The 15,804-nt window shown below is 39.8% G+C and overlaps 1 protein-coding gene across 1 annotated transcript; it reads right to left on the bottom strand.

The window, feature by feature from the left end:
• Positions 1–1,217: 1,217 nt before the first annotated feature.
• On the bottom strand, positions 1,218–6,283 carry LOC143266294 (uncharacterized). The gene is made up of 3 exons (XM_076541832.1): positions 6,135–6,283; positions 5,304–6,072; positions 1,218–1,456 (listed from the first exon to the last, which is right to left on the bottom strand). Exons 1-3 carry the CDS (start codon positions 6,281–6,283, stop codon positions 1,445–1,447), a joined length of 930 nt encoding a protein of 309 aa, XP_076397947.1. The 3' UTR covers positions 1,218–1,444.
• Positions 6,284–15,804: the final 9,521 nt, after the last annotated feature.

Consider the following 15,804-nt stretch of genomic DNA (forward strand, 5'->3'; position numbering starts at 1 on the left):
GGAAGGCCCTTAGTACAACTGGGGGGCGGCAAATCCCCAGAGGTGGGCATGCTAGCGACTGATGCTCCCATCAGCCACGTGCTCGCGTATAGTCCAGCTATAGGAAGCACGCACCCTCATCACTGCAGCCAAAGTTTGGGGTTAGGGATTTTTATATAGAGGTTTTCATCCTCGCGGTCCAACCAGCTAAGGTAAGACCCCCGTTCCTGCGAGACATGACCACAGGCTTACGGTGTACTAGGAGCTCAGATACCTTCGGATCGCTACTTCCCATGCTACAAGTGTTTTCAGGCAACTTATAGCTCTTGAGGTTTCGCCGTTACCTCCGTTAGCAAGTGAGATATCATTAAAAGATATCTCACTCCCCAGACACCACGACGAGGAGGTGGAGGTCCGACTTGCGACACATCGAGTGCGCCATTTGGTGTCCACTCTTGTTATTCAAAACATACCTTATATTATTACCCATATTAAGTTGGTGTTATGGATAGCACTATAATTAATGTTTCCATTACCCTTGTTATTCAAAATATAACTTATATTATTACCCATATTATGTCGCTGTTATCGATAGCACTATAATTAATATTTCTATTACTCTTATTATTTTCAATATAACTTAGGTTATTGCACATTTTATGTTGCTGTTATCGATAGAACTATAATTACTATGCCCATTACTCTTGTTATTCAAAATAGAACTTATATTATTACCCATATTATATTGGTGTTATCGATAGCACTATAATTAATGCTTCTATTACTCTTGTCATTCAAAATATAACTTATACTATTACTCATATTATGTTGGTGTTATCGATAGCACTATAATTAATGCTTCTGTAACGTCTCTGGGGAAACGTTTTTTTTTTCCTACCACCAACATCACGACAATCTTCTGCCCACCTATTAGAATACCCAATTACCGACAGTAGTTGCCAAATTATCGACAGTATGTCGCGTATCGATCATCGATTTATCAAATTCAGCAGTCGGTAATCAGAGTAGATACATATATATAAATATATTTCATTTATAATTATCTTATAATTCTAATTTAGAATATATTTTTCATACCAATAATTGGATGTTAAGTTAGAATGATTAAAAACAAATTATGTGTTAGAAACACGAAAATAACGTATCGAAAGGGATGCGCTAAGGAATTATTACACTGAGGTTTGAATAAACTGTATGCAGTATATTTCCAATGGAAAATGCAATTTATTGATGCGTGTGACCGTTTGGAACGTTCTAATGACTCTGAGGGCCCGTCCTGTTCCGCTAGCCCTGCAGCGTACGTCTAGTCCTACAGACGTGGGTGGGGGTGACAATTGACGCTGTCCATGCCCTGCCTGTAGTCCTGTCGGTTTCGTCGCAGGAAATTTCCACACGTCTTACATTCGGCCAGCCTGACACACTTGCTCATCCCTGAGCAAATAATCTATTTCGATTTCTAGAACATAAACAGAAACACACACCATTGACATACAAATCTTTCAAACAACTTAATTCTCAAGTAGCAAAACCCTTCTTAACAATAATTAAATAAAATTTATGACACTCATGTCCATTTAGTCATATCATAGTTGGACAGCAGAAAGACGCAGCCTTCCGGCCTGAATGTGATGTCTATGACTTCACGACCCGCTACGCCTATGGATCGAGTCTTCCCACCAAGTAAGAACTCCGCTCATCTCTCAATCCGGATTCAACCTCTTGTCTATTTTCCTTAGTCCATTATCTTCGACGCAGCGATATCCACTGAAGTTGTTCCGGCCCGCTGTCCTCTCAGTGATGACCGCATGTATCATGTTATGCCGTGACCTCCATCACAGACACAACACCCAATTGTCCATCGGGTTGTGACCTCCACCACAACCACGACGACCAAGTTCCACCCAGTTGTGACCTCCATCACAACTGTGACAACCAGCTTCTTGTCATGTTATGACCTCCATCATAACACAACAGCCAGTTCTTTGCCATGTTGTGACCTCCATCACAACCACAACAACATATAGGCTCAATGCTAATTATTCCAAGTACACCTCTTTCATAACAGGCCTCGGCCAACCTTTAGCCGCCTACCTGCTGTAGTGCCCTGGAACCCTCCAAATCTTTCAGTAAATAATCCTCTTTTCCTACCTGACTACACACGCACGCTGGGGTTGACCAACAAAACTAACTATTCTATAATTCTATTATTCAACAGCCGCTACCCACGGTTTCATTCGATCGACAGCCACAACCGTTTTCGCTCGGCGACCCCCTTCTCTCAGATCTTCCATTTCATAGCGATCATTATACAATACCGTAACAACCCGAAACGGCCCCTTAAAACGCGCATGAAGCTTCCGACTGCCTCCCGTCGGCTGATCAGCGGTAATTTCAATCAGCACAACATCTCCTTTTTGGAACTTCCTTGCCGCTCGCCGTTGCCGATCATAACGCTCTTTCTGCTTACGTTGATCTTCCGTAATGTGTTCCGATATTTTTCCCCGAAGCGCATTCAAATCCATACGCTCAATTCCGTCCTGCACCTCTTTCAAAATCCATCCCTCTGCCGGATAACGCACCTTGCATCCAATTAACGCCTCCATTGGCGTCATTCCGATGCCTTTATTATGCGTCGTATTCAGAACGCACTGAATTATTTTTACTTCTTGGTCCCATTGCTCAAGACTTTTCCCTGCCATTGTAGCAGCCAACGAAGCAACTACTGTTCGGTTATACCTCTCGCACTGACCATTTGCTCGAGGCGTAGCTACAGCATTCAACACATGTCGAATGCCATACTCCCTGCAGAAAACCTGAAACGCTCGAGCCGTAAAAGCTGTCCCTCTATCGCTAATTATACGTTGAGGCACTCCAAAAAGATGCACCATGTCCAAGAGTATCTTTGCTGCCCGTTTTGCCTTCGTGTCCTTCACTGGTTCTATCACCGTAAACTTCGTAAATCCGTCCACGATAACCAGCAAATACCGATTTCCCTTCCTGCTTCTCTCAAACGGCCCAACATGATCCACGTGCAAAGTATGAAAAGGTACCGGCGTTTTCTCTATAGAATGTAACTCTCCCTGTCTCCGGGCCCCAGTCCGCTTATAGTACGCGCAATTCAAACATGCATTCACATACTTTTCCACGAAAGCATTCATGCCCGCAAACCAATAATTTTCACGAATACGCCGAAGCGTCTTTTCAAGCCCTAAATGCCCCGCATCATCATGACACAGTCTACAAATTTGAAAACGCGCCGCACGTGGTACCACCCATGGTGTTCGTCCGTCCTTCAACCGCCTGCAAAGTTTCCCTTTCTTTGTTACATAATCCGCAAAATACTGCTTCGTTTCGCCCTCACGAATATTGTCTATTAGAATTTCCCGAATCCGTCCAAGTTGTTCGTCCTGCATCTGAGCTGCCGTAGTCCAATCAGCCTCGGTGATATCCACAGGATGTACATCAACCGTTTGCACTGGGTTCCTACTCAATGCGTCAACGTGTTGCATCGCTGAACCTGGCCGATACTCAATATCAAACTTATAATCTTGGACTTCCAGCCACCACCGTCCAATTCTCGGGATCAAATCCTTCTTAGTAAACGTGGTCCGCAATGCATTACAGTCAGTGATGACTGTAAAATGTATACCAAGCAAATACACCCGAAAATACCGCAACGCAAGTACAACAGCCATAGTTTCCAACTCGTATGAATGGTATTTTTGCTGATCAACTGTCGTTTGCTTGCTAAAGTATGCAACTACCTGCCGCTTCCCATCAGTTGCATACTGAAACAATATTGCCCCTAGTCCTAACGAACTCGCATCTGTATGCTATTCCGTCCGTTTTGCGCTGTCGAAGATAGCTAAAATCGGTCTCGTCGTCAAGGTTTCCTTTATAGTACGGACAACCGCCTTCTGCTGTTCACCCCAAGTCCACGGTGTATTCTTCTTCGTAAGCACGGTTAGTGGAGCAACCAGACCTGCGTAACCCCTAATAAATTTTCGGAAGTACCCGGCTAAACCCAAGAACTGACGTACCTCATTAACGGTTTTAGGGTCTGGCATCTTGAGAACGGCAGTGATTTTATATTCTCCAGGCCTTACACCATCCGCACTAATTTCCCGTCCCAAATATGTTATTTTCGTTTGCAAAAACGAACACTTACTAAGTTTAATCGTAAGATTCGCTTCACGCAGTCGACCTAATACCAAACGAAGACATTCCAGGCCCTCTTCCACAGTCTTCGACGAGATAATTATATCATCAATATACGGGTAAGCAATTGAATTTCGTAACGGCCCTAACACGGTATTTATGAGTCTCTGAAAAACAGCTGGCGCATTCGTCAACCCAAACGGCATTCGTAGAAATTCATAATGCCCATCGGGAGTAACAAAAGCTGTCTTCGGTATAGCTTCTTCGCCCATCGCTACCTGGTAATACCCCGAAGCCATATCAATCGCCGTAAAATACCGGTACCCTCCCAATCGATCCATCTGGTCTTCAATTAACGGGACAGGATACTGATCCCTAATGGCAACCGCGTTCAACCGCCGATAATCCACGCAGAGTCGATACTCGCCCGTTTTCTTCTTTACAAGCGTAATAGGACTCGCGTATGGTGAAGTAGACTCCTGAATTATTCCGTTTTCTAACAACTCCTCTACGATTTCCCGCGCTGCTACACGCTCTACTTCAGCCATTCGATATGGACGATAAACGACCGGTACATCTGTCGTGCATTTTATATCCATTTTAACTAAACTTGTTTTACCCAACGACCGCATCGATGTCGTCACCCGATCCCTATATTCCTCAATGACTTTTATACAACCGATTCGGTCTTCTTCCGACATCTCGCCGCAGTCTAACGCACTCAAATCAATCACCGCTTCCGTCGCACACGCATCTATTATCAATTGTGGCGCAACCCCAACGCTCGATAATTCCTTGACAATGATCCGGTCCCGCACTTTGACCAAAATTACATGGTCCTGACCAATGAAATCTTGCCCCACAATTACTTGATAAATCATTGCCTCTGTCTCGACAATAATAGCAGTGACATCGGCGATCGCTTCCATGACTTGTATCGTCACTTCCGCCCTCAAACGATTACAGGATCCTAAACTCCCATAACCCCGCAATTGTATCAAAGGTCCCTCGACCATCTTGATACCCAACCGAAATGCAACCGCCCTGGAAATAAGACTCCTCGCACTGCCGGTGTCCAACAGACACTGGACCCTTTTTCCATTAATTCGGGCGTGCATCACCCAACTATTATTATCGGGACTCACCTGTACTACATTAACCGCTACCTTCGCTCCGTAGCAGAACCGCTCCAGGTGTCCATCTTTTTGACATCTCGCACACCTCCGCCGCGGCTTCGAGCAGGTCCTCGCAGCGTGCCCCTCTTCTCCGCAGTTGTAACACACGAACTTAGTCGTGTGTTTTGACTGATCACCTGGCTGCTTCTTCCTGTTTGCGGCCCGCACCCCCGACGGCCCTGCTACAGATATCGGCGCCCGATCAGAAATTCGCGACAGCTTTGCTACTGACACTCCGTCCGACTTCGGCATCGTGCCCATCTCCCGCATGGCCGCATACAATTCGTCGGCACTCATATATTTATTCGATCGTATTGTCCTTTCGATCGTCTCGTCTCCGATGCTGCCAATTACTGCATCCTTTAAAAATTCATCCGGAATGTCCACCTTTAACGCCCTCAGCTTGGCCAATTTGTTGAAACAATAGTTCCCCAGCTTCTGCCCTGGCTGAGCTGTGTAATTAGCAGCATCTCGGAACAGCCGGTTGAAGGGCAGGGATTTTTTAAAGCGAGCGACGAGCGCTGTTTTCAGCATCTCCCAAGTGGGATCACGCCGTTGCTCTTCATCGAAAAACTGCCGCGCGTGCCCCCGCAATTGGCGTGCAATATAACACGTTATATCTTCATCGCGCCAACCCCCGCGCCTTGCAATCCTGTCCACGTCACGCACCCATACTTCTATGTCTGCTTTATCGTCCGCCGGATCAAATAAAGGCACTAAATGCTCCTGCGCGGCCGGCCTATACCGCGCATTACACAGTTCTTCTTATAATTTTTGGACGGTCTGAAGCAGTGCTTCCACCGTCGCACTCTCCCTCGTGGAAGACCTCCGCGACACTGATGCTGATCGCGACCTAACTCGCGACGATTCTCGCGAACGTCCCCGCCTCTCCCTTCGGGAGGATCTATCCCGCGATCGCCTCTCTGAACGACGGCGATCCGCTCTGCCATGATTCTTCGTCTCCTTTCCTTTTCGCGACCGTTTTTTCGAACGTTCCCGCGAATCTCGCGCAGACTCACGCGAATCTTGCGAAGATTCACGCGAATCTCCCCGCACTCGTCCCGAGTTTTCACCCGAGCGTGCACGTCCCGAATCGCGCGATTCACGTTGCGTTACACACGAATCATACCGCGTACGGCTTCTATGCTCCCTCAGCTCACTCATGCTCACTACACACACTATCTGGAAATATATATATATATATGTAAGTTTGACGTTACCCCAAACTTAGTGTGCCCGCCGATGCCACGTGACAGGTGGAGTGAGGGCGACTACGCAGTGCCCAAGAAAACAACAAAACCGAGTCAGTGTAACGAAAGACTAAGAACGAATGTAAACACCGACAATTTGTACGGTTTTAGGTGCGGTATACGTATTATGTAGATAGAGTATTATTGTTCATTATTATTGTTTAATTATTAATTATATTATAGTTTTTAACTGCAACCACGGATTGTTGTGTTTATTTATCCTGGCATAAAGTACACCCAAGAAAGGCTTACAAAACCGTACAAATATGGGGGACATAAAAGCAAGATTCCACTTTGTCTCCGAGGCAGTGGACAGCAAAACTACGGAGGTTAAGGTCAAGACAATTCAATTGGTGGGACAACCGGAAATTTTCAAATTCCCTGAAGGGGCACAAACAAAGGCTGAACACCCAAATCTTTTTGAAAATCAAGTAACGAAGGGAGTCGTCAAAAGCTTGAAATTGCGCAACAAATTTCGGAACGTCGTCATCACCTTGGCGGAAGGCAAATTGAAAGACAGTTATGTGGATCATGAAGGTAATGTTGTTTTTGATGGGTATTATTTGGAAGCGATTCAGACTGATTCCCCTATCCCATCAAACCATCCTGCTCCTGAAAACCCACCCCAGGAAAAACCAATCCATTCTATTTCGAAAAATATAATATTGGAGAAGTTTAATGGAAAAAACTTTAACGCGGAGTCGTGGATGAAGATTTTCGTGGCAGAATGCAAACGACTCGAAATAAAAGAAAATAAATATCCAGAGGTCTTAAGATTATTTTTAGAAGGTCCCGCTTCAAATTGGTTTTCAATATTTTTAAAGACAAACTCGCTAGCGTGTGAATGGGAACATTGGAATAAGTCATTTATGGATACATTCAATCAATAATCGTGGTCTGAAATTGCGTATGCCTACACATTTAGATATCTAAATGGACCCTTTTTGGACTTTGCCTTGAAGAAGAGAAATATGTTGATAGACATAGACCCAGATCTAACGATAAATTCACAAATAAACTTAATTGTAATTGCTCTTCCGCACTTTGTTAAATCGCGATTAGAGAGGAAAAATTTTACAAACATAGACAACTTAATGTCATTACTGAGTCAAATGGAACCAATAAATAATAGAAATTTCAATGAGAAAAAAGATGACAAACAAAAATATAATGAAGATAGACAAACAAACCAACGCTCGCGGAAGCCTTGTGCATATTGTGAAAGTGTAGGTTTTAAAAATAGATTCCATCCAGAGGAGGTATGTCGTACAAAAACAGCAAACCGAAAAACAGACAAAAATGATAAAATCAAAATAGCTAATAACATAGAGATCGAAGATGCAGTATCTTTTACCGAGGAGGCAAAAAACGTATAGTGACCCCACTTATAAAATTAAAAATTCTTGTGAATGACAAACCAATTGTTGGTCTCTATGATTCAGGAGCCAACATTTCACTAATAAATTATGATTTTTGGGCAAAACAAAATCTAGATAAAAAGATAAGTGGGGATAAAAATATAAAAACTATTTCGGGAATTTCAAAATCCGAAGGTATGATTACTTTACCGGTAAAGGTTTTTAACATGAAAAAAAATTTCCATTTTTTATAGTAAAAAGCAATTCATTTAAAGATGATGCACTACTTGGTTTAGATTTTATAAAAGAATTTAAATTATGTCAAGACGAGAATTTAAAAATAAGACAAATCAATAATACAGAAATAAACAAGGTAGAAAAAGAACAGGAAATGTCCGATAAGATATACACTGCTGATCGCAAGATACAAAACATATTAAAAAATTACACGAAAGTGTTTGCAAAAGGAAAATTTGATGTGGGTAGAGTTAAAAATTATGAAGCGGCAATAAAGCTAACGGAAAACAAATACATATCGAAAAAACCATATAAATGTTCGATACAAGATAAAATAGAAATAGAGAATCAAATTAAAGAATTAGTAAAAGCAGGATTAATTGAAGAGTCATGCAGTCCTTATGCGGCCCCGATTACATTAGTATACAAAAAAGAAGAAGCAAAAAAATCTCGCTTATGTATTGATTATAGAGAGCTGAATAGAATAGTAGTCCCGGAGAGTCAACCTTTTCCGCGAATCGAAGATATAACGTTACGTGCAAGAAATTGTAAATATTTCACAAAGTTAGACGTGAATTCGGCGTTTTGGTCGATTCCGGTGCGTAACAAAGACAAATATAAAACGGCATTCGTAACGCATCAAGGGCACTGGCAATGGTGTTGTTTACCATTCGGTTTAAAATCCTCGCCGGCAATATTTGAAAGAATTTTGTCCAGCGTCATAAGGAAAAGTAATTTAGCGGCTTTTACGATAAATTACATTGACGATATTTTAATCTATTCCAAAAATTATGAAGAACATTTGAAAAATATTGAATCAGTTTTAAATGCGTTGCAAAAATATGGCTTCAAATTGAATCTATCAAAGTGCAAATTTGCACAACGAAAAATAACATATTTGGGTCATGAAATAGGCGATAATTATATAAAACCCATAAATGATTATGTAATCGCTATAAAAAATTTTCCAATACCACGAACAAGAAAACATGTGAGACAATTTTTGGGAAAATTGAATTTTTATTTGGAATACATTCCCCAGTCGAAAATAATATTAGAACCGTTCTATAACCTCTTAAGAAAAAATGTAGAGTTTAAATGGTCCAAACTGTGTCATGAAAGTTTTGAAAAAATAAAAAATTACTTGTGCTCAGAGCCGATTTTGGCCATCTTTGATCCTACGAATTCAATTTATATCTATACGGATGCAAGTTTACAGGGGGTGGGGGCAGTATTAAAACAACCCCAAAATGACGGGGTTATAAAACCAGTTTTTTTTTCTCGCGAAAATTGTCAGAATCACAGAAGAAGAAAAGGGCAATTTATATAGAATGTCTGGCCATAAAAGAAGCTATTCTATATTGGCAGTATTATTTAATGGGACAAAAATTCACTATATTTACGGACCATAAGCCGCTCGAAAACTTTAATGTAAAAAAATGCAATGATCCAGAATTGAATCAAATACTAAACTATATTTCTCAATTTGATTTTGACATAGTTTATAACCCGGGTAAAAATAATTTAGAAGCTGATTGTTTATCCCGAAGCCCGGTTCTAGAAGAAAACAAAGACGACGAAACATCAGTAATAAAAATAGTACATTTTTTACAAATAGACGAAATAATAAACAATCAAAAACAATTAAAATTAGATAACAATTATGATATTGAAAATGACATAATTTATAAGACATTAAATAATAAAAGGAAAATTTGGTTAACTGAAGAGTTTGGTATCTCTCTAATTAAAGATGTACACAATAAACAAGGGCATATAGGAACAAAACAATTAGAATTGACAATCACACAAAAATTTTATTTTAAAAATATGCATAAGCATATTAAAATGATATGTCGTTCATGCGAAACTTGCATTAAAAATAAGACCAGAATAGGAAACTTTAAAGCCCCACTATCACAACTAGGCCCAGCCTCAGAGCCGTTCGAGATCGTTGCACTAGATACGATAGGCGGTTTCGCAGGAAATAAAAGCACAAAGAAGTATTTGCATTTGTTGATCGATCATTTTACAAGGTGTGCGTTTATATCAACGTCTAAAACACAAGGCGCGAAAGATTTTATTAAACTAATAAAAACAATAAAAAAGGATAATAACATAAAAACTTTATTCACAGACCAATATGCAGGTATAAATTCGAAAGAATTTAAACAATATTTGAGGTCCCAAAAGATAAACTTAATCTTCACAGCAGTGGATTGTGCTTTTTCTAACGGTTTAAATGAGAGAACGAATCAAACACTAATCAACAGGATAAGATGTAAAATATTTGAGAACAAAAATCGCCCATGGCCCATTATAGCACAAGAATGTGTCAAAGAATATAACAATACAATTCATAGTTCAACAGGTTTCACACCCAATTATTTGCTCACTGGAAAAGACAAATCAACTCTACTAAGCGAACTAAACCCTAGTAATGAACGTAACTTGAAAGAAGATAGATTAATAGCATTCCAAAATTCAATGAAAGCTCACAGACAAAATAAAAATTATTATGATAAGAATACAAATTATATAGATTACAAAGTTGGAGACCTAGTATATATAGTAAATGGTAATAAATTGAACAGAAACAAATTAGACCCAATTAGAACAGGTCCATATAAAATAAAAAATAAAGTATCTAATGTGATATATATAGTTGATAGAGGTTTCAGAAAGAATGAATCAAACCTTTTTCACACCAGTAAATTGATCCCTTATCACCCATTTCCTAAGCCGTCCACTCAACTTGAAGGGGGGGATGTAAGTTTGACGTTACCCCAAACTTAGTGTGCCCGCCAATGCCACGTGACAGGTGGAGTGGGGGCGACTACGCAGTGCCCAAGACAACAACAAAACCGAGTCAGTGTAACGAAAGACTAAGAACGAATGTAAACACCGACAATTTGTACGGTTTTAGGTGCGGTATACGTATTATGTAGATAGAGTATTATTGTTCATTATTATTGTTTAATTATTAATTATATTATAGTTTTTAACTGCAACCACGGATTGTTGTGTTTATTTATCCTGGCATAAAGTCCACCCAAGAAAGGCTTACATATATATATATATATATATAACAGCACGTACGGCTTTCACAGTCTCGCACTTTGTTCGCCAAGTATATTTCTGTCACACGTGTTACCCACTCACGCAACACCGAACACGTGGTAATCCCACTTCTGATATGCTAGAAACACGAAAATAACGTATCGAAAGGGATGCGCTAAGGAATTATTACACTGAGGTTTGAATAAACTGTATGCAGTATATTTCCAATGGAAAATGCAATTTATTGATGCGTGTGACCGTTTGGAGCGTTCTAATGACTCTGAGGGCCCGTCCTGTTCCGCTAGCCCTGCAGCGTACGTCTTAGTCCTACAGACGTGGGTGGAGGTGACAATTGACGCTGTCCATGCCCTGCCTGTAGTCCTGTCGGATTCGTCGCAGGAAATTTCCACACGTCTTACATATGTATTATTTTATTTTAATTCTAATAAATGTGTAATTTAGTATGGAAATTTCCGTGACGCTATGATGTGCCTACGTGCCGCGATACACGTCCGAAATCCTTGAGATCAGCGCTAATCCTAGAAAAGGATGGAGCTACTATTTCTATTTTCGGCATTTTTGACCATTAAATTAATTAATTAATTAAATCAATTTATGTACGTAAAATCAGTCATTACTAAACTACTTATGGCCGGAACCACGATTATTTTCTTAAACTAGAAAGCTGTAAATCGAAATAGACTCGCCTCTGATAGAAAAGGACAGAAAATTTATTTTTCGTTAAAACGCCATTAGAGTACCATTTTAGTATCGAAACAATAGCCATTAATTGAAGAGCGACATTTAAAACATAATTAAACCGTTCAATTTCATAATTAATATATAATAACGAAGTTATATGAAAATTTAGATATTCTGACGTCACAGAAATTCCAGGAATTCAGCGAACCTGCAAGTATAAAAGGGCGAGCGAAACCCGTCTAAAATCAGAACAGTCTTCGAAGTCGAGCACGATACACGTCGCGTATATTTGTATAAGAATAATTAGGAACAGTTTTCGCTGTCAAGAGCCGCAACGAATCTTGATACTTGATTGGTCAAGCGGGTATATGCCATTTGGACACTTGGTCGTGGGTTGTTTCAGCAGCTAGCTAACGCAGGCTCCCCGTTCAAACGATCTCGTGTCTGAAACTCCGTCAGGAGAGAGCTATACTTAGCACCAAGAAAGGCTAAGATATCGAAACGATTGCTCTCAGCTACTCATATTTGATTTTTCGCCGGATTGCTAACGAGCCTTCAGATTCTCGGAGCTCGCTCTGGGTCGTTTCGTAGCTAGCTAACGCAAGCTCCCCATTTGAGCGGCTTGGTTTCTGAAACCCGTGTCTTTTGGGTGGCAGTTCAGCAATCACGACTTTACGTTAGAATCAATTGATTTGCTACTCTGTCAGGCTTATACTTGTCATCTGACTCTGGATCGTTGGGTTGTTTAGCAGCTAGCTAACGCAGGCTCCCCAATTAAGCGATCTGGTTTTGCTGGTCAGTATTCGTTTTGGCTAAAAGGGTCATGGACCATTAGTTGTCGAGTCAGGTAATAAAAGAGTAACTGTTCTGAAAAGTAATTCATTTAGATTCAGATAAATTTCGATAATTCGAGTTATTAAAGGAATACTGTTCTCACTTAGCGTAATTTACGTAGTCGACTACACCGCGTTAGATAGTAGAATAAATCTGTCTAATTTTTGCGAAAGCGTATTTAGGTGCGTTTAGAGAATTTCACTTAGGTCGAGTTCCTCGCGGCGGTAGATTACAAAGCGCTAACATTATAAAATCTATCAAATTTCGTTTATACAAATCAAGATACCGAATTGCTCTTAGGTTATAGCGTCGAGCACAAAAATCGAATATCAAATTTAGTTAATATTACGAATGCGAAGTTTGCTTTATCAGAGACCCGATTCAGATACGGTCCAATATAAAGTATTAAATTGCGAGTTTCATATCGTTAAATTCACGATTATCAATTACATATTGTTTAATTTACCAAATTCTATTACTATTATTATTTCAAGATCTACTTAGTTCTCTATTCTAATTAATCAATTATAATCTATATATTGTTCTTTATTTGTTGTTCTTGTTATTTGTTAGTTCTATTTCTTATCGTTTTATTGAATAAATCTAATTGTTGAAAGATATTGACCTGTGGATTTCACCCCTTAACCGCACACCACACGAATCCCACAATCTTAATTAGTAGAATCGAGTCGTTTAGAGGTAAAAGCCGCTCTTTACCTTTTAGCGCTTGTAACTAACTAAACTTAGGTTCTAGGGACGTTACACTTCTATTACTCTTGTCATTCAAAATATAACTTATACTATTACTCATATTATGTTGCTGTTATCGATAGCACTATAATTAATATTTCTATTACTCTTATTATTTTCAATATAACTTAGGTTATTGCACATTTTATGTTGCTGTTATCCATAGAACTATAATTACTATGCCTCTTACTCTTATTATTCAAAATAGAACTTATATTATTACCCATATTATGTTGCTGTTATCGAAAGCAGTATAATTAATATTTCTATTACTCTTATTATTTTCAATATAACTTAGGTTATTACACATTTTATGTTGCTGTTATCGATAGAGCTATAATTACTATGCCCATTACTCTTGTTATTCAAAATGTAACTTATATTATTACCCATATTATGTTGCTGTTGTTGGTAGTATAATCTATCCAGGCTACCTAATGCATAAGTTGGAAGAATTGTAAAATGCGAACGTCTTTTGTCTTAATCCGCGCTTCCTGTCGTGTTCGGCTACCGACGATGCACGCGCAACGTGCACCAGCGCGTCTTCAATTTTATATCTATTAATTATAGTGACATCCTTACATTTAATAAACATTATATATATTAAATATTAGCAAGCGTTAAACTCTGTCAGGTTATGGGCCCAGAGTTTTTAAATTAAAGCGTAAGGTGTTATAGTGAAATTAGTTAAAAGTGCACGTGTGTAAAAAATGGCTTCAATGAGCAGTATTGCGCATATTGAACGATTAACGGAAGACAATTATGAACTGTGGAAAATACACATGAAGAGTTCATTAGTTTTTAACGATTTATTGTGCTATGTTGATGGCAGTGAAGTGAAAACTGAAGCGAACCAAGCCGACTGGCTAAAAAAGGACGGAAAAGCGTTAGCCCTAATTAACATGTGTACATCCCAGAGTCAATTAAATCATGTGAGAAAAGCTGAAAGTGCTAAAGAAGCCTGGGATAAATTAAAATCAGCTTTCGAATCAAAAGGACCGGTAAGGAAGGCCACATTGTACAAAGAATTGTTACGCATGGTAAAACAACCGAACATCACCATGACGCAATACGTGAATATGTTCGAGAACAAAGCCGAACAATTGGAAGCAGCGGGCATAAAGCTACCGGACGATTTATTGTCGATAATGCTGCTGGCGTCGTTACCATCCGATTATGAAAATTTTTGCGTGGCGATTGAATCGCGTGATGAGATACCGACACTCGACTACTTCAAAACGAAATTGAAGGAAGAGGAAGCGAGGCAGCAGGACCGAGACTCGCACAACGACAACCCGGAAAAGAAGAACGAAGCGCTAGTGACCAAAAACAGTGGCGGTAGTAATAAAAATATACAGCCGAGATACAATAAACAGAGGTATGATGACAAGCAGTATAAAAAGGCATCGGGAAATTGCTTCAAATGCGGTAAGCCTGGACATTTAAGCCGTAATTGTAGATTAGGGACAAAGCGAAATAATAACGCGGACGCGATGACTGTAGTTACATATAGTACAATAAACTCTCGATCCGATGAATGGTGTCTTGACAGCGGCGCGACTAGACACATGTGTAACACCGCGGAAAAATTCGTGTCATACTGGGATGCGACAACTAATGTATACACCGCCGCGGATCAATGCGTAAAATCTCACGATACCGGAAAAATAAACCTTTGTGTCCAAACGAATCCGAAACGTTCTAATCAAGTAGAATTAAATAATGTAATGCATGTACCCGATCTTAAAAGCAATTTATTATCGGTTTCTGCGATTACAGATAAAGGTTACGTAGTAAAATTCGGTCGAAACGGTGCAGCTGTAAAACGCGCGGACGGAACAACAGCATTAACGGCAACTAAACGCGGACAATTATATATCGTAAATCAAAAGCATAATCGTGCGATGCGTACTAATGTCGAAGATGATCGTTTGTTAAGATGGCATCAACGTCTCGGACATCTCAACGTAAATGATATAAAAAAATTAAAATCGCATGAAATGGTCGACGGTATGAGTTTAAATATTAACAATGAAACTTTAGATTGCGAAATTTGTAATAAAGCAAAAATATGCCAGCAACCGTATAAATCATCAACCAATCGGAGTACAGAAAAACTAGGTTTAATACATTCCGACATATGTGGGCCAATGAAAACGGAGTCGCTGGGTGGAGCGAGATATTTTGTTACTTTCATTGACGATTATACGAGGTACACAGAAACGGTAATGTTGCGTAATAAATCAGATGTTTTTGAGGCATTTAAAAAATATAAGCGCC

This window comes from Megachile rotundata, unplaced genomic scaffold (genome assembly GCF_050947335.1).
Source record: "Megachile rotundata isolate GNS110a unplaced genomic scaffold, iyMegRotu1 scaffold0146, whole genome shotgun sequence".
Taxonomy (NCBI): domain Eukaryota; kingdom Metazoa; phylum Arthropoda; class Insecta; order Hymenoptera; family Megachilidae; genus Megachile; species Megachile rotundata.

Coding starts and splice junctions, on each gene's coding strand:
- LOC143266294 (XM_076541832.1), bottom strand. CDS start 6,283: ATGGCAGAGCGGATCGCCGTCGTTCAGAGAGGCGATCGCGGGATAGAT. Junction 6,073..6,134: donor CCACGAGGGAGAGTGCGACG/GTGGAAGCACTG, acceptor TGCGCGGTATAG/GCCGGCCGCGCAGGAGCATT.